Raw genomic sequence first — 19783 nt, forward strand, 5'->3', positions numbered from 1 at the left:
TCTTGCTTTGGACTTTGTCCGGTGCTGCCCGATTTTCACATCTGTTCCGCTTGCAAATAAAAAAAGTAACTGGGCGGGAAAAGCAGTCTGTGTTGAATCTGCTGAGCTGGAATCACCGCGAGGGATTCTCCTCACGGCTGTGCTTCTGTGGATATCAAAGCTCTGTAAAAACACGAAATTAATGAGAAGGCCCCCCCTTTAAGACAGACGAATTATTGCGTATTTGGGCTTAGGTGTTTGTGTTTGGTTTTGGGGTGGTTTTTTTTTTAGTTACAGTTTTCCTCCCCCGCCTTGCGGGAGGTGCCGAATGTGCGGCGGTGAAACGGCAGGCCGGTAAACAGCGGCCCGTCGCGGCGGCGGGCTCGCCCAGGAGGCGTCATGGCGGCGGGGGGCCTGGCGGGGCTCCTGCCCGCCCAGACCCAGCTGGAGTACGCCCTGCTCGACGCCGATACTGCCCAGGAGAAGGAGAACTTGGTCTACCAGTACCTGAAGAAGATGGACAGCCGGGAGCGGGACCTAACGGTGCCCGAGCTCGGCGGAGGTGGGTGGCGGGGCCCGAGCGGGTCAGGCCCCGCGGCGGAGCGCGGTTCGGTGTCCCGGGCCCGGCGGCTGCGGGGCCTCCCCCGGTGGAGGCGGCTGAGCTCTGAGGCTCACCGTGTGGCGTTTTCCTTGCGGTGCCGCTGCCTGCGGGGGCCGCGTTCGCCGCTTTTTTCTAAAAGGCGCTTTCAGTTACAGGAAATGTCACTCCTGAAAGCACCGGGAGCGAAGGACAAGAGAAAAGAAGCCCTTTATAAATGCTCCCCTGCTGGTGGTTGCAGAAACCCGTTCTTTAAAGCCTGTCTTCTAAATCTCTGCTAGCTTCATTAATTTTTTTTTTTTAAGTAAAGCCTCTCCCTTCTGTGTAGTATATTGATACCTCTCTCCTCTGATCATAGCGAGAACCTTACCAACTCTCGCAGCTTTCCCCTGAGGTCCCTTGGTTTCACTGCAGCCGCTCAGAATGTTTCTCAGCTCTTTCTCCGCATGACTTACCTGTGCTTGTCAATTTTCGTGTCCCCGATAATACAAACTGTGCTGGAGAAGTCACCCTCCTTCAGTGGTGCGCCCATTTCCCTTTCACACGTTTCTGTATCTCTTCTTGTGCTAAGTGTGAAATCAAAGGTTAAGTCTTGTAAGATCTTGCAAGTCCTGCTCAGGGTCCTTTTAACCTTAGTAAGGCTCTCGGCAAGTGTGGGAGCTCACATCTGACTGCAAGACAGAGACCTCGGGAGGTAAACTTCAGGGTTAAAATCACGTACCTATCGTAGGAATGAATTCTGACTTTTAACTGATGGAGCAAAGTGAATGCTCTTTCTGTCTAGATTTGGACCCTGAATTGAATTTTCGCTTTTGTCATTAATATTGTTTCACTTTCTGTGTTCTGTCAAAGCTTATTTTCTACTCTAAAAAGAGCTCAAATAGGTAGCCAATATTTTTTCCAGTATTTTTTTATGAAAGGTATTTTAATTCTAGTGAAAAGGGGAGCAATGCCATAAATAAATAAACTTCTGTTTTCTTTTAAAAAATAAACAGTAGAGCCCTTATACTGTGGAAATAATGCATATACTTGATAAATTATTCTCATTATTGTCACCAAATCTGAATTTGTGTGCATCTGTTTATGTTTATAAATGTATGGAGGTAGAGATCAATCCTCCTCCTAGTGAAAGTGAAAACGAGCTTCCTGCTGACTTCAGCAGCAATAACTTCTCCTGGGGCAGTAAGAAATTAGTTTGCTGAAACTGTTAGAGTGGAAGTTTTGAGGATTTTTAGATTAGTCAATACATTTTTAAAAAACAGGTTGTCAAAAATTTAGCTCAGCTTTGCATTGTATCACATCTATCTTTCCCCCCCTATTATTCTCAGAAATGTTAAGTGATAATAACAGCAGACCATATTCTAGGATATTTCTTTCTCATCTTGATACCAGTTTCTAGTGGGATCAGAGGAATATCAGTTAACAGTGAGAAAAGAATGCTTTCATGTCTCATATCAAGTGGTTAAAATAAATGACCAGGAGTACTACCGGGAATATCTGAAAATGTTGTGTTTCTTCCCATGTAACAGGATTAATTTATACCTGTCATTTCAAACTTTGAAAACCCAGATCAAAACTATAAACACAAAAATTTTTTAATCATCTCTGAAATTAGTTCTTTACAAAACTGTGGGAAAAATCATTAAAAGTTTAACAGATTTTTACTTTACTAGAATTTATGTGAGTTTTAAATAATTAATTGTTACCCATATGACATCATTAGGGGTTAAATAATGTAGATCATGTTTTAAAATGCATGAAAATTCTTCTGAGGCTTGCATGTTCTTTCAATAAAATGGTGCCTATTTAAATATATAAACTGGACTTTCAATATTACATTAAATCTTGTTAATAGTATTTCTTTTCATTTACTAATTATGAAGAATTAGGGAACGTAAGGATGAGTTGGATAAATACAAGACTTTTGGTTTGCTTTTCTACCTGTGTGGAAAGGAATGTTGAACTTTTTTTTTTTTTTTTTTTTTAGTGAAATGTAGCAGGAATGTTTGGTGGTGTCCAAATTAGGTATAAGTGTCTGCCTTTCCCTACACTTCCCCTAACTGGGTATCACTGTTCTCTGAATTCCAGATCTACAATGGTTAAACACTGCAGGTCCTATTTCTCTTCACAAAGACCTTTGTGGAAAAGTTGTGGTGTTGGATTTCTTTACTTACTGCTGCATCAATTGCTTGCACCTGCTGCCTGATCTCCACACATTAGAGCGCCAGTACTCTGATAAAGGTAAAAGTGCTTTGGCTTGCTTGGAATAGAATTTACTGGCAGTGTTGCAGACAGAGTAGCTGAGTCACTTTGTTGCTGGTTACTAAACAGCTGGCAAAATTTCAGGGGTGCCTAAAAATGTCTTCTAATCTTTTAAGTAGCCTGAAAAAGGTGACTGTGTATACTCCCATCACATTTTTAAATGGGGTTAAATAAGGTATCTGTTGTGTCTGTATAATTAAAGAAATAGTATATGTGTTTAAAGCCCAAATCTGATATCCTTATAAATAAGGCTATTTGCAAAAAGCTACACAAGGATGTAAGATACAGGCTCAAAGTTAATGTAAGTATGTAACCCTCTACACTTGACTTAGGAACCAACTCTGAGAAGACTGTAGTAAAGGTGGTAGAATGGATATAGTTAAGGTTACTTGTTTTTTCCATTCTAACTGAAACAACAAAATATGTAAACTTGGTTTAGAATTTTTTTGGTATTGGCATCACATTATATACCATTAGTAGTCTTGTATTCTGGAGAGGAAATTAAGCTCTTTAAATTCACATCTGAGATGAAATCTATCTCTCTGAGTGAATAAAAATGCAGGGCAATTACTATTTAGAATGCAGTCTCTTGTTATCATGATGACTTGTCAGAGATAAGCTGTGATCGTACACAGAATGTATCAGCTACTCACTTATCTTGGATATTTTAATAGACTGAACAGTAGGATGAAGAACAGTGTTACCTTCAGCCCTAAAAATATTGTATTAAATGCAATATATATATGTAGTGAATAACTTTATAAGATAATGTTTAAGTCTCTGATTCTCTGTTGGCATTTCTCATCATTTTTAATTTTGGCAGCATTTATTTTCATGTGTTACCTTCTTTCACTAGAAAAAGAAATTACAATGCCTTTGAAATTTCAAGTTAACTTTAAGTAGTTCACTTATATATTGTAGGTTTACATAGTGCTTTAGAGAAGACTCAAACTAATTTTTCTACCTTGGAAAGCTTAGCTGTTTGCTTTGGAGAAATTTGAGATCTGGTTTAGTGTTTCAGATATGAGGAACTTTATCTAATAAGGAAAAACTGTTATGGCATTTTTGGGGAAGGGAGGCAGTTGTAACTGGAAGCTGATTAGCAAATTATAAATGGACTGCTGTGGATATCAGGCATGCTGGGAAGAAGGTCTAGATTGAGATTTCAGATTACATTGATCATATAATGAATAATATCTTTAAATTATAAACATTTTATAGTATAGTGTTAATATATAGTATTAATAGTTAATAGTATAGTATTAATATAGCTGTCATATCCTTAATCTGTTTTCTAAGACCAAGCTGTTCAGTTGGTAACAAAATACTCATTTTAACAACCTCTCCCCACAAACTTTCTCTTTAAAGTATTTGAACATCTCTATACTGGTGTAGAAGAGGCTGCAGCACTCTGAACTGAACTGGAGTCCACTTGGAGACACATTTTTTGTTTGACTTTTATTAAACTTCCTGTCATAGGAGTCCTTACTTGAGGAAAGTACTTTGCTGATAGGTGATAAATTCTTTTTGTGTTTGAGCTATCCTAGTAAGTTGGTTTTGGATTTGAGCTATCCTGTTCCTATAGGAACCAGAGAGAGAAAAAAGATACTTCGGATGAGAGTGGAGGTAGAAGGAAAGAAGAGCAGGTGTGTGCAACATTAATCTTAAATTTAATCCATTAGGAAACAGAGGGCAGCAGTTTGATTCAGGAAGAGATTAAAGTGCTTGATGGTTCAAACAAAAAGAAAAATACGTGGGGGTTTTTCACTGTGAATCTCCCTTTTGATTGTTTTCTGCTGTTTTCATGTTTTGATTGTCAGCCTTTTCAGGATTATTTAATCTTTCCTTGCTGTGCGAAGTATGTACATTTTAGCATTACAGTAATACGTATAAATACATCAAGGCAGCAAGGGTTGTGGTTTTTTAAGCCGTAGAAAAATACTTCAGTGGATGGTCTTACATCAATGTGCATCTTTTTCACCAAAGGCAAACATGATTTACTAATCACTAGGAGAAAGAGAGCTGTTGACTTGAGAAACTTGAGAAAAATAAAAGTTTGAAGAGTAAAACTAAAACAGAATGGATGTGGAACATATAAAAAAACGCTTTAAGAATGTCTAGATACATTAATGCAAGTATCTTGATATTCAGCCTTATTCTGAAGTTTCATTCTATTTTAACCTGCTCTTTTATTTAGTTAATGGAAGTCCCTTCACTTTTGTTTGGGTTAGTTCCGAAATCTATCACCTTGCAAAAAACCTGATTTTGGTGCAAAAGATGAGCAACATTTCTTTTGGTAGCAGCAAGTTGGATTAAATGTATAGTGAAACTACAGCTTTACTAAACTTTAGATTTGTAAACATAGCATTTACTTACACGTTTCATGTATACATTTACTGTGCTATAGAAGTGGCAGAGGGTGCTGACCTAGCAGACAATATTAGTCAGAATGAAAACAAGCTTCTCTACTCTGAGAAAGCATCTATTTCATAATGCATTTGGATCTTCAGTCTATTGTTTGAATATTTGAAGGAATGTTGCCCATGTTTTTCTGCATAACTAAGAACAAACCTCAATATTGATATAATGTCTTTCTTTGATTGTACATTGTATACATACATTTTTTGATACTGATTACTTTTTTTTTATGTGGTTCAGTGCTCTCTTACGTGGAGTATATTGAAACTTCAGCAGTGTGATCATCAGTCATGAGAAGCCTGGACACAAGAAGTTGTAGTTTCAGGGTGATCCTAAACCATTGTATATATCATTGTACATATGCACATAGTTCTGTTGTCTGGAGCTTCAGGAGATCTGTTTCAAAATGAAGACTGCTTTCCATAGGATTAAATGTCGCCTTAGCATCTTTAGCTGATAAGTTCTCGCTGCTATCTTCAGTGGTGCTATTTCTGTGTTTCAAGTGGCATTCAGAAAGTTATTTTAAAACCCAGTGCATATTCAGTTCATGTTATCAGCAGTCCAGAAATGACTTCTATAAGAGGGAGTACTTTTTAATATTTAGAAATAGCTTGGCGTAAGTCCAGCGTTGTGCTCTGTTATAATCGTTCAAGTAAAGTGTTTTAAATGGTGTGCATATTCTTATGTCTTAGCATAGCATCCATCAGTTTCCACAGGAGTTTTCTTATGAGAGGATGTTGTAACTTCGTTGTGCTGTTCAGGTGTTCAGTATAGAATTGTCTTTCTAGCCTGAATGCTGTTTTTGAAGGACAAATATAAGCACTGATGATGATCCTATTACAGTTAAAATATTTGACCTACTGTTTGGAGATCAGTTAATGATACTATAACTTGAGCTGTCTGATATTGCAACATGCTGCACCTATAGGATTGATAAAGACTGTATCAGTTATAGTGATTTTTTTTAATTCTGTATCTGTGAAATTGTTATATTCAACTAAGTTTTTTACTATGCAGCACTTTACCCTTTCCTGTTGTCACACTGAAGATGTTCTTCTGCGTTAACACTGTTTTGTGGTTGAGGAGCAGGGCTAAAAGAGAAAAATACTTTTCAATTTCTCTGTAACTGAAAAAAAGCCCTCTGTAACTGAATAAAAAGCCAACTTAAGATGAAATCAGTTTCTTTAGAAGTAAACAAACCCATTTGAGCTCAAATAATACAACTATTTAAGACCTGAAATAATTGCCATTGTTACATTCTACCACAAAACCAGTGGTGAAGGTAGAACAAAGATGTCCAGCTAGCCAGATTGCGCCTCTACCATAAAGGTAGAAAAGCATAAAAGTAAATACTACATTCCATTCCAAACCAAGTCCTTGGATGCCGTTGTTTACAGTTGTTACTCTTTGGGTCCTGGTTTAGGCCTTCTCTGATCAGAGGGCTGGTTTCACCGTTCTTGTAATGCCAAACTCCGCTGACTGTAACTGCAGGGCTTTTGGTGGACGGTTTTACAAAAGCATTTTATTTTTACATATTTGCTTAGTTTTACAAATAGTGAAGCCCTTTAATGGATTACGTAGTAAGTGCCAAATAACTGTAATGATCTGATACATAAATTTCCAGTTTAGAATGAATTGTTGTGTGACGTAACAGTTTAGACTAAATGAAATAAAATGTATAAGATAGGTGAGTTACTGCAGAAAAAAACTACACTTCTTGTGGATTAAAAATTAAAATGCTAGAATGCTAAATAAATAAAATTATTTTCTTTGATAAGGAGAAAGGTACATTATGCAAGCTGCAAAAAATTATTTTTTGTGTGGATTTCCTTCTCAGAGAGCTAATTCTGGATTTTGATAATTGTGGTTGCAACTGGAAGCGTAAAGAGAGAAAAACTGGGGGAAAGAGGGGTACTGTTCTAGCAACTATGAGGAGCTAGAAGATGAGAAATAAATTTGTTAGCAAGGTGATTGAAAATATTTAGGTTGTGTCCTGATGAGATTTGTGATAAATTGATGAAGTCTTTTCCTATTGTAACAAATGGTTATATTTGAATTGAAAAAAAATTACCTTCTAAAAATAAAGTATCTGCTACTACAAGTAACTGAAACAGTTTATGCTCTCAAGTCTTCTTAAAACTTTGCTGAGAAAACATTTATTTAAAAATTTGTTTTGTCCAGATGAGTGTCATTTCAGGAGGGCTATTTCTGTTGGCTGTTGTTTAGGATAAAGCATAACAATATTAGAGTAAGCACTAAATGACAGAACTTGCTTACTTAGAGATACACGTTGTGCATCTGCCTTTATCTTTTATAACTAAATTGTATCCTGCTTATCTAAATTTTATAACTATTCAACCAAACCTATTTTGTCTATAGTAGTGCAACACAACATTTTCAATTGCAGTGATTATTTGTATAAGCACAAATTAGTCTGATTTAAGAACCTTATGAAGTTCTTCAAGGATCTACACTCGTATTTCAGAGTATAAACATCATCAGAATTGGATTAGATGGGATAATGGCTGTTCTTATTCCATGCCACCTTGTACAGACTCCAAGTCTTCTTTTCTTTTTGGTATTACTTGTATTACTGAAAAAATATACTTTAAGGAATCCACCTATAGATATTGGTGACTGTGGGAAGGAAGGAAATGCCACAGATATTTGAATGCTACTGATAAAAGGGTTTATAAATGTTAAATGTTTTTATAGACCTGACTGGGGGAAAAAAAAGAAAGTACTTTTTTTGTTGTCAAAATAATTTCTAATACTGCAGTAAAATTAACTCATGTGGGCATCAACTCTAAGGATATTTTCCTTTCCCATTTAATTTCACTCCTCTCCTCAAAATAACACAAAAGATCACATGCAAATTTAAAACTTTTACTTAGACAAAGAAGTAGAAAGATCCCAGTTGTTACTTGTGGTTACAAAATGCTTGCACTATGCAGAAACATGAGTGATTTTTTGATAAGTAGTAAGGTTAATGTCTAATGATTCCCATTAGATTAACGGGTCTGGTTTAAAATTATTGTATTGCAGGTTTCTAGAACTGGATGGTTACTGTTGTTATCATCCTTACTTCAGTTAGAATTGACAAGTTACTTTGACTATAACAAGATTATGCTTATGGCTAATAGTATTCTTTAAGTACAAAGTAAGACGAAGTATGGTATTGATGTCATGCACAGTTTATTACATTTAGTGGAGATTATGCTAGTGAAACATAATTTAAAGCCCTGAAAAAGGATGTAGTCTTTTTTTTTCTTTTTTTTTTTTTTTTTTTTTTTTTACTTCCCCTCCTAGAAGCCACTGAAAAGTGGCTTGACTAAAGGAAGGCTCTTTATTCTTTCTTGGGTAGGGAGGGGGAGTGGAAAATTTGGGGCTGCTTACGTAATTGTCTACATGGGGTGGAAGCAGATTTATTTCTTATCACAAGGGAAAAGCAGCTGAAGTCTGAGCCATGGATTTTTATTTCTGTGTTTGAATTTCATAAAACTAAGAAAATAAGCAAACAATTCAAGGAAGCTCATAATTGTGTGCTTTTGATCGATTTCAGGGTTGGTATTATGTATGCAATGTATATAAGCAGAATTATATTACTTTATGTTTATGCAACACCTTTGTACTAGGATTTGAAGTGCAGTTATCCCTGCTATGGGAAAACCTGAACTCTTCATTGTCTTTATTAACCAAATACAGAAATTAAGTTAAACTTTTTAAGGGGAGGGGCAAAAATCAATTATTTAATCCTCCCCCCCCCCCCTTTTTTTTTTTAAGGAAAAGGTTTCAAGCCTGCCTGCTTTGTAACAAGTGCTATTTGTAATTTTGTCATAGTTGTCAGTGCTGGCATTTTTATTTGAAATATAGAATACTGTATAGATTTCAGAAGCCTATAGGTTTTTGGTTGTTTTTTTGTTTTGGGGTTTTTTTTACTGTTTATCTAGAGTTAGATGTGCCGAGGTAACTCTGGACTTCTGGAGTTCAGTGTTATATTTGTGATTCCTAGTTAACTGTGGAAAATAATTAATTTTCTAAAACACCATAGTTGTGTATAGGAATCAAAAGACAGAGAGGTATCATAAACATCTGAAAAAAACCAAAGTATCAGTTGAACTGCTACAACTTACCCATAATTATTTTGAAAGTATTTCCTACCTTACTATGTAGAGGTTCAGGAACTAAGAACAATTTATGACATCTTAAATGTCAACCAGCTGGGGAAGTAATGGTCCTAAAGTTCAGTAATTTTACTGAAGTGTTATTTCTGAGTTTCAGTATTTTGTATACATATCTATCTGTATTCCTACTGAGATGTAATTGCTTTTTGTTTGTTCAAATCCTCTTTCATTCTGGAAAGCAGTCAGTCACATTGTGAGATAACTGTGCTTCATTTTTACTTTTTTTTTAATTCAAATACAAATATGTATCAATGCACGATTTTATTTTTCCTTTCAGACGGTCTTATTATTGTTGGTGTCCATTCAGCGAAATTCCCAAATGAAAAAGTTCTGGATAACATTAAAAGTGCTGTTCTGAGGTATAATATTGTGCACCCTGTAGTAAATGATGCAGATGCAACACTGTGGCATGAACTAGAAGTGTCCTGCTGGCCAACTTTGGTCATTCTCGGGCCTCGTGGAAATATGCTGTTTTCGCTTGTTGGAGAGGGACACAGAGAGAAGTTGTTTTTATTTACTTCTATAACACTGAAATTCTACAAGGAGAGAGGACAAATCAAAGACAACAACATTGGAATAAAGCTATACAGGGACACCCTCCCACCTTCTCCCCTGCTGTTTCCTGGCAAAGTGACTGTAGATAATTCAGGAGAAAGGCTGGTAATAGCAGACACTGGACATCATAGGATTTTGGTTACTCAAAAAAATGGACAAATTCTACACACTATTGGAGGTAAGGCTATATAAGTTTATTATAGTAATTTTAGTTTAGGAGTAGGGTATGTTTGCTGGGCATACTAGGCTGATTGTTTTCTTAGAGGACGTAGCAGTTTATAAGCATTGCCAGAAATATTTTTTATACTAAAATCACTTTTACTGGATATAGGGGGATATAGTATAGTACCATCCGTGAGAGACTCTGTTACTGCAATTGGTTGAGATTTTTTTTCTTTGTTCCATTGACTAAAGCTTGTCTTTTTATATGATGTCCAATATGAATTACAAAAAATATGTTTTGTATTCCTCTGAAAGAGATGCAAATGGGTTTAGATTTAAGTGACGTACATCCACATCCAGCAGCAAGGTAGGGGAAAGAGACAGTAATGCTTCCGTTTCCAATAGAAGAAATGAATGTTGAATTGTGTCAGTGGTGTTGTGTGGGGAGGTTTTTGGGGTGTGTTTTTTGTTTGGTTGTTGTTGCTTTATTTTTTAAAATGAAGAGCATTCCTGTATAGGATCCTCTTCTGGTTTTTAGAGGAAGGGAGAATTATTAAAGAGCAGGGGCATTGCACTAGTAAGTACATAGGCACCTGAAAACAAAGTTGCCTTAGTGTGTATTAAAAGGCCTGTGTTCTCATCAAAACTGAGGTGTAACGTATAAACAAGTTATGAAAACAGTGAAAGTTAAGTATTTTAAATATAGTTACATTTGTTACAGAGTTTATATTAGTAACATTTCAGCTTTAAAAAAACTAAACTCTTCAATGGTTTTTGTAAAATTACAATCTGCTTTACAATGCAAATTTAAAAAATCGCACACTCTTTGTATGCTTTACTCTTTCATAAATGAAACATTCAGACTTGTTCTTTTTTTTTAATCTGTTACAGTGGTCAAAGTTACATCTTAATGCACCAAGTAATAGCTGTTAGGACAGTCCATCTGTGAGCAACCATAACAGACAGATTTAAGAAGTGGTTAAATCCCCAAATCATTTAGAACAACGGCTCATTTATGTCTCAGAATCACAACCTGTATGCTGATGTGTCGTATGTTAATTAGTCTGGTATTGACTAACACCTCTGCCATGGCAGGATCCTACAAAGCTCATAAAAATACTGGTGGCACTGCTATTTAAAGAAAGGAAGAAAATCTCTTGCTATTTGAAGTAACAGTGCATTGGATAGACAGACTAATTATCCAAGTTAACCTGATAAAGGCATTAGTCTTAATACCCATCTCCTATGGGAAGTACAGACAAGATTTCTTATGACAAAAATAAGATAGTTTGGTTTCTGTTTGATATGTGTGATGAAGTTTCTGCAGACAAGCTACCCTTTAGTGTTCTGGGATAGTTAGTAAACAGTAGTTCAGAAGGAGGTGTCCTAACCTCTGAACTGATACCCCTCCTTCCTCTGGCACTCTGCTATTCCCTTCCATGGGGATGTGCACCCTGACAGTTATAAGGGGAACTACTGGAATCTTGACACACCAGCACCTCAGTCATTGGTGTCTGTTAAGGTCTAAATTGTCTTCTGACAGTAGGTTGTAAAAGTTTGTGTATTTCGGTGACTCAGTTAAATGAGTCAGTGGGCAGAAAAGAATGTAATGAAGTTGATGATACAGTAATAAATGTGGGCATGCACAGAGGTTGAAATTACTATATTTGCATCATAAATCATGATGCACACATAACTCATATCTAAATGTCTTCTGCTGACACATACTGCTAATGCACTTTAAATGTTACTCCCTCTGAAATACGATGCTTACCTTCATACTGTTATGTTCAGGACATGTTCCTTTCTATTTCTTGATTGTTCTGTGCAGAAGACTGACACTCCATCATTCTCACTGTTCTTTTCTGTAATTAGTTCCATGTTATCTTTTTCCTAATTATTATTAATGAGAAAATGCTGCTAATCAAATATTAGTTTCATTTGTGATTACAGCAAAATCTAAACCATTAAAATGGAGTTGAGTTCTGGAAATTAAAAGTTTTTCCTGCTGGCTTGCTTTGATGTAGTTAGGAAGAAAAAAAGATGTAGTTTTTTATTTCTGTCTTCCATTGTTGCTGTTGTCCTTTAGGGCAAGGAAACAGGAACAATTTAGGCCCCTATTAGGACTTCTATTTGGGAGATGAGCTTAAAGAAGCAGAGAACTTGTGGAGAATGAGGTCAAAACTTAATAGCACCAGGCTATTGTAATCACATAGCACAGCGACTAAAATGAGACTACACAATATTAATAATGTAAACTTTACAAGGTGCTATGAAAGCATCTCTTAGAATATGTAATTTTCTTACAGGTTTAAATGTATGCACTTTAAGTGTTTGTGGGTTGGGTTTTTTTTTTCTAAAATTACTTTTGAGTTTGCTTTGTTTCATTTATAGGTCCAAGCAGTGGAAGGAGAGATGGCAGATTTTCAGAGGCAGCTTTCAACTCACCACAAGGGATCGCTATAAAAAATAATATTATTTATGTAGCTGATACAGAAAATCACCTAATTAGAAAGGTAAATTTCCCATAAGGAAATTCAAAATTTAATCTCTTATACCTTATTCTGCTTATACAGGTCAAAATTTACACCAAATTAATTACTGTCCAAATACCTTCACCATTAGGAAGGAAGTTTGGCCCAATATCTTATAAATAAATGCTGTTGTGTAGTTTGTTTTCTAAAGGGCTACATAGACTTCTGTGCTTCCTTTCAAATGAAGATGATATGCACTACTCGTTGTAGCATAACTGATTTTTTTTTTTTTTTCTTTAGTGACTCTTACTTTCCTGTTATGAGAAACATCTATTCTTAGTACTGGAAGCAAAAATTGTTTTTGTTTCACTTCCGGTAGTATCAGATTTGTATCTAAAGTTATTGTACTACTGTGGTTCAGTGAATATCTAAACTTCTGTTAGCTGTTTAGGTCTCTGAAGTACAGGTAACTGCTTTAATATCAGAATTTTCTGCATGTGGATTTTTTTTTTTGATTAAATGCTTGCAAGGTTTTAGCACATAGGAGTGTTAATCTTTCTATATATTGTCATTGGATCTTACATTTGGTTAGGTCAAATTTAGAATAATCAGAAGTTAAGATTGTTGCAGCAATATAATATTAGCTTATTATTAAAAGTATTCTGTGCATCTCAGAAGATCTTGTACTTGGATCCTCACCAGTATGTCTGATTTGTGATCAGAGGAGGTACATCCTTACTCAATTTGGGGTGCCTTTGTGCTGTTAAAGTGCCTTTGTACTGTTAATTAGGTTCATTCAAAGCACTAGTCTACAAAATCCCTGCACTGGATTCATTGCAGTTGGCTGCCAGGTTTTATTCTGGAAGGGACTAAGGCTCCTTGTTGGTAAAGAAATATTGTTACTAAAAATGAGTAGTTTGCTCCAGGATCCTCATCTTACTAATATTCATCACTGTAGCATGGTGACTGCAGGACATAAAGTTGCAGGTAGCAAAGACAGCTCAGAAACTTCTGAAGATCAGGATCATACTGCTTCAGCATTTTTCATGAAAATTAGCTGTTCCCTTTCATCTAAATGTGCCATGAGGGTATCCAAGAATTAAAGTAGTACAACAGCTACAGGATATGTTTTCAGATGTTTGTGCAGGCCATGGGCCTTGCAAAGAGTGCGTTTACTGCTACAAAAGTTAGAAGATTCTGTGTGTGAAAGACTCCCTTTTTACATGATCATCATGATAAATTCCTGAGAGGTATTGGAAGTCACTTAGAAAATAAGCAGAAGGGGAAGGAAAAATAAAGGGATTTACATTGCATAAGTGAAATAAACATTTTTTGCTCTAGGGCATGAAATAAACTGCAAAAATTATTTGCTTTGTACAGATTATTTTATATAGAGCTAGGAGATACTGTTACAGTATCTGGATTTTTATGTCATATTCCTGTAGAAGTTTAAAATAAAATATCCACATCCATTGTCTGAGTATTTCTCTAGAAAATTTTGATGCTTTCTTCTACAACTGCTGAGCAAACCTTGACAGAGCAGTGTCAATTTTTGTTACGTGTGGAAGAGAATTCCAGGCATGTGGTTTTCCTGCTGCCTGCTGCTTCCCTCTCCCCGCCACCTACCCCCCCCATCAGCAAGCATTGTGGTAAAATTAATTATTTTCCTAAATAAATAGCTGAAAATTGTTAGGATTTATTTTTTATTTGTCAGCAAAAACTCTCTGGTTTTGACATCTAGCTCAAATTATCTGTAACTTCAGTTAAGTTAATTTTGTACATTCAGTGTGTGTAATTTTGCTTCTTGTAGATTGACCTGGAATTAGAGATGGTGACCACTGTAGCAGGCATTGGGATACAAGGTGTTGATAAGGAAGGTGGAGCAAAAGGAGAAGAACAGCCTATCAGCTCTCCGTGGGATGTGGTCTTCGGAAATTCAAGTATTGTATCAGTCGAGCTTTTAACTTCTCGTGTTTACACATGCATGACTGTTTGCTAAATGTTTTCCTGTTTTGGTAATAATCTGAGATATTAAAAGGTAAAGATTTACTTTACAACTGAGTCTAAAAATCAGTGGTTTCATTTGCAAGTGATAACTGCAGTTCTGCTTTGGACCCTGAAAAATGTGAACTGTTACTTGATGGAAGAAAAATTCTTTTGCAGCAAGTTATACAGTTACTGTGTCCAAATACAGAAGGAAGTTGTGACTGCCTTTGTTAGGCCAGTGCTTTATGCCAGGATCACTTAAGAAGCAGCTACATTTTACAGGAAGTGAGCATTGTCTAGAAGTTCCTTTCCCTGACTATACAGACATGTCTGACTACTTGTAAATATTTGAGTTTACAAAATAAAAATAATTTTAGTTGGGGGCGTCTGTTTATTCCTGTTTAGGTGACATAAAATCATTAGACTCAAGATCATGATAGAGTCAATCAGATAGGAGAGGAATATCTCAGAAAAAACCTTGCAAGTATCAAGGGGTAAAAATCAAATCTTTGCATAATAGGATGCAAGAATCAGCTTCTGAGGATTTAAGTAGCTTTCTTTCCTGGTTCTCCTAACACACACCTGAGCTTGACATCGCATAACTGTGTTTTCAACCGTTATTAACTGTGAGTTGATACTCTATTTTCTTGTGTTTCCATTTCGATATAATTTAGAAGTTGCAGATGCCAGTTTCTTAACAATGACAGAACAATGCTTTAATGTGGCGTAAAACCCTTAGGTCAGTATTTCAGGCATAAAGATTGACTTTCGATATTGGGATTTCTTGGATTTGCAGATGAATGGGGTGGGGAGTAGCATGATTTAAGTCTAATATCTTTAAATTAGAGGCACTTTGCAAGATTAGTAAATTACAACATTTTACTGACCTGGAAGCATTTGTTATAATCTTGGGTCAGTTACAAGGGAGGAAAACACACTCAAATTAAGTTTAAGGGAATGTGAAGCTAGTTCATAAATGCTGGTTGTATAGAAGTCTTCTGGTACAAATACATTGTCAGTATAGACAGTGTACTACCAGCAGCCTTGACTACTTAAATAAGCAACCAGCATCAATTTTTAGATTTAACATTTTTACTAGTGTCTTCTACCAAAAAAAAAAGCACTTTTTTCAAAGGCTTTGTCAATGACCCTTACAGTCGGTGTTAAGCGTATGGAATCCTACTTGCAAGAGAAAGGAGGAGTACCTGAAAGAGCATCTCACTGGATGTGGCCTGCTATTAATGAAGGCATGAGCTTTGCTGAATTTTATCCAGTCTGATTTTCCTTTTGTGATTCAGTAGACTGTTGTGTGACTAGATGGTATAGTTTTCAAGGTGTCTTGAACCAGCAAGCTGAACTCCGTGGGATGTTATTGCAGAGCTGTTTTGCAGATCAGCAAAGGAGACTAATAACTCATCACTGCTTCAGAAACTTAAGCTGGTTAACAGAACTATTCAAAATACCGTATAGTTTTACTTTTAATTTTTCATGATGCTTCCTTCTGCTTCTGCCAGTAGTTGAATATCTGTTGATAAGTTTTATTTTTGAAAGTTCTGTTTGTTAAATGTTAATTGATATGATTGTTATCAATATCAACATAGTAATCACTGAATTAGTCACCTGTAAAGGGTTCCTCATCTGCACTGTTTAGCACTGACTGCTGAAATTTTATAAGCATTTACATAAAAATCAGATCTTCTGAATGCGCTCTGTTCAGGCCAGTATAGATTCTTTCATACTCAATTAGAACCTATCAGTCAGCTGTCTATTTAGATCTCTACAAAATATAATATAACCTGTCACTTAAGAAGGGGTAAAATCAATTTAAATTCTTTCTTTGAGAGGGTAATAGGCCAAATAGATAACATGGGGGGAAGGGTGTGCTTTCAGTTTCTTTTTAAGATTTTTTTTAATGTTGTTTTGTGTGAGTAAAGTAAGCTAGGAAAATTGTAAATTACTGTAATAGCTATATAAAACTCTTTAGAAAACTATAACCAGAGACAGTTGTCAAAATGGGGGGTTCTATTGAGTAGAATGCTAACAAGAGTCTGTCATGGAACATGAGGAACCAGGACTGGTGTCTTGTAGTCTGCAGTGCATATGTCTTACAGTGTAGATACTGTTAGGAGCTGCAGTGACTTCAAGTTTGTTGCCAGCCATCAAAATAGTTTGTCAACGCTGCAGCAGAGTTTGTCAAAGTTGTATGGTTACTGCAAATTGCTTGAGCCTAGTAGGATCTTCTGTTACTATCCATGGGATGCATTTGTTTTTCAGTAAATGCACACAAAGTAGTTTTGAAGGAAATCTTCACTGTCCTGGGCAGAGACCCAGCCTTCCATTGGTAATTCTCAGTGTGCTGTCCTACAGGTAGATACCCTGTTGTCAGTATATTAAAACTGGTGCGCCAATGCCTGTTTATGCATTTGGATGGATGAAGTAATTGATGAGAGTTTTAAATATTACTTTTGTTCAGATCCAGTGCCCATTTTTTACATATGCTTATATGTATCTTGTGCAAGTTGCAGGAGATAATGTACACTTCAACAACTTATGTTCATTATTACAAAATTCATAAGTTTGACTTTTGTGTTAACTGGCGTGGCATATGGGAAATAACATCATACTTTCCTACTTTCCTTAGATCTATGTAGCGTAAACTGTGTACAAGAGGCATATTTTTCTTTTCAGAAGGTAGATTTGTGGATTTTATAGGTGTTAAACAAGTGATGCTTCTGTGAGCTTCCTTTCAATGTCCAAAGCCATGCTATCCAGAACATGAAAGGGAGAAAAAAAGAAGTTTAAATGTTTAAGCTGTTTATGTACTACACTAAATACTATTGAACAGCTTATGCTGACCTTTTTCAAAGTCTCAAAGGGAAAGGTTACCTCTCTTTAAGGTAGAAGAGTTAATGGAGACAAAACACATGCTAGGATTCAGGCAGGCAGTATTCTTCCTTGTCATCTTTTTTATTTCTTTAGTTGTGACCACTGAGCTTGTGTTTTACCCTCCCTGTTTAAAATTCTTGAATGAACTCCATGGATTAAATTCTGGCCTCGTTGAAGTTGGTGCTGAAATTTACATTGACATAGATCATGCAGGAAATACAGGGGGAGGGCCAGCAGCTTAAAAATACGTTATTAAATTACTGTGTGCTTTTTTAGCTTTCTCTGTTGTCCCCTTCTATTTTTATTCAGTGGGTGTTGAAAGCAAGTGATACTTAAATGCACAGTTGATCTAAGCGTGAAATGTTCTTGATAGCTGCATTCTTGCTGGAAGGAGGAGGACAATGACCTGTGCTTGGTGACATAACTGTGTGTTTCACATTCCAAAATCTGGTCTTTATTTAATAATAATCTATTTATAGAAACTCCCAATAACTCAGCAATAAGCATTTCCTGGGTGAGCTGAGACTATGTATGAACTGTTTATGTCTGAACTGTCTGTATCTTGAAAGTATCCTTTCTACATGTCACTCTTCTTTTTCCTTTTAGTCTGGTCTCATTCTGGCATTGAGGCTCTAGCCTTCACTGTCCTGTGAAAGGCATTTTCCTTGGTAATAGCTGAAAATGGAAGAGCTGCTTTTGTGATCATCAGTGATTAATTAGGAATCATTTTTCTGGACAACTCAAAATTTGAATTACTCTAAACATATGTTGCATATGTAATATGCCTGATGTAGCAATGATGTGATGTGCAAAAGGCCTTCTCATCTCTTTAGCAGTTTCCTATGCAATGTACAAACTCGAAGATACCCCATTCAGCTTTGGGCTGCATCTGCCTTTGAACAAGTTCAGTTCTACAGAAAATCATGTTAGAGACGTCATTGACACAAAACAACATTGTCTGTCTTCTGTCCTTGAACTAGATCCTAAATTTACTTGTAAATGGTAATTATTTTTTATTTAAAATATTGGGAATTTCAAAGAAAAGGTAACTTCTTAATTAAAGATAAGGCTGAAGTAAAGTGGAAGACTTATCATAGGGTTTTACTCCTGTGTAAGAATTATTCAAGGAGAAAAAGTCTTTTGAGAAATATGATATTAAGAAGTTACAGTGAAGGACTGCAGTGAAGCAGGACATTACCCAGTCTCGCTTTGGGAGGACTTCTGAAGTGCACTGTTTTCTTCTGTATATTGTTTGAGTGGGTTAGCCAGCTTCATACTGTTGGCAGAATCAGAGAGGGACAAATAGAATTAACTGAAGTTTTCACATGTCGTCATATAAGTACAGGTTCTGTCATCCCTAAGCAGCTTTCATTCCTGGTCCTAAACTGGCATTTATGGGTTTGGTTTTTTTTTTCCTTTAAGCTTTTGAGAGAAGACTGAGGAGGGATAAACTTTCAGAACTAGTAGCTTTTTGTGCTATCAGCCCAACAGACTTTATCTCTACAGAAACCCGGCTGAACTGTTGACTGAATGCTCTGATTCTGTATTCCAAGTCAAAACTAAGAGATTAGGGAGTTTATGGTATTGCTGAATAGTAATAGCAACAGAAGTTATTAATGTTTCACATGTTCACTATAGAAACAGATCAAGAAATGAGAAATTTATGTTAGTATTTTAGTATAAACATGGCTCTGACAGAAACATACAAAAACTAAAGTCTTAACATAAGGATGTAATGGGAGTTGTGACTCAGTCACTTGTTGAGATCCAACAGTAATCCCACGCAGTTTAGTTTAACAGACTACATTTCTAGTAAGTTGGACTTCTCTACATCTTGACAAAGTGGTTGATGATTACTTTCTGCAGTAAAAAGATGCATTTGGATTAGAAGAGTTGCCATCTTAACAGATGTCAAACTTTGTAACATTTTGAAGTCCATGACTTGAAACTGCCCTCTATAAAAACTACAATATTTTTACCTGGAATGATGATTTCTCATTCTCTTTGTTCCACAGTCTGTAGTCTTGTTCTGTGAATTAAATGTATGCTCATGACAAAGAAGTTAAAACTACAAATCAGATTTCTAAACACTAGTTCAGGTATCAGATACTGTTTTTAATGCAAAATTCCAGATGCAGAGCCGCTGAAAATAAACATTCTTAACAAGTCTTACAGAGGCTTTGTCAGGCATGCTGGGGTCATAATGCGACACAGTTTTTAACTGTTCTCATTTGATGCTGAAAGTGCTTTCAAACATGGAATGTGGGTGTTGGGGGTCA

At 36.1% G+C, this 19783-nt stretch overlaps 1 protein-coding gene across 2 annotated transcripts in view; it reads left to right on the forward strand.

The window, feature by feature from the left end:
* Positions 1–178: 178 nt before the first annotated feature.
* NHLRC2 (NHL repeat containing 2) overlaps positions 179–19783 on the forward strand; it is a 38432-nt gene continuing 18827 nt past the window's right edge. The window contains exons 1-5 of one of the 2 annotated variants that reach the window (XM_075026444.1): positions 179–541; positions 2666–2818; positions 9719–10174; positions 12553–12674; positions 14443–14572. In XM_075026444.1, the coding sequence (XP_074882545.1) occupies positions 379–541; positions 2666–2818; positions 9719–10174; positions 12553–12674; positions 14443–14572 (1024 nt within the window). In that variant the 5' untranslated portion in view covers positions 179–378. The remainder of the gene's footprint in view (positions 542–2665; positions 2819–9718; positions 10175–12552; positions 12675–14442; positions 14573–19783) is intronic. The other variant, XM_075026443.1, reaches the window with a different exon arrangement.

Source organism: Buteo buteo, chromosome 4 (genome assembly GCF_964188355.1).
Source record: "Buteo buteo chromosome 4, bButBut1.hap1.1, whole genome shotgun sequence".
NCBI classification, from domain to species: Eukaryota; Metazoa; Chordata; class Aves; order Accipitriformes; family Accipitridae; genus Buteo; species Buteo buteo.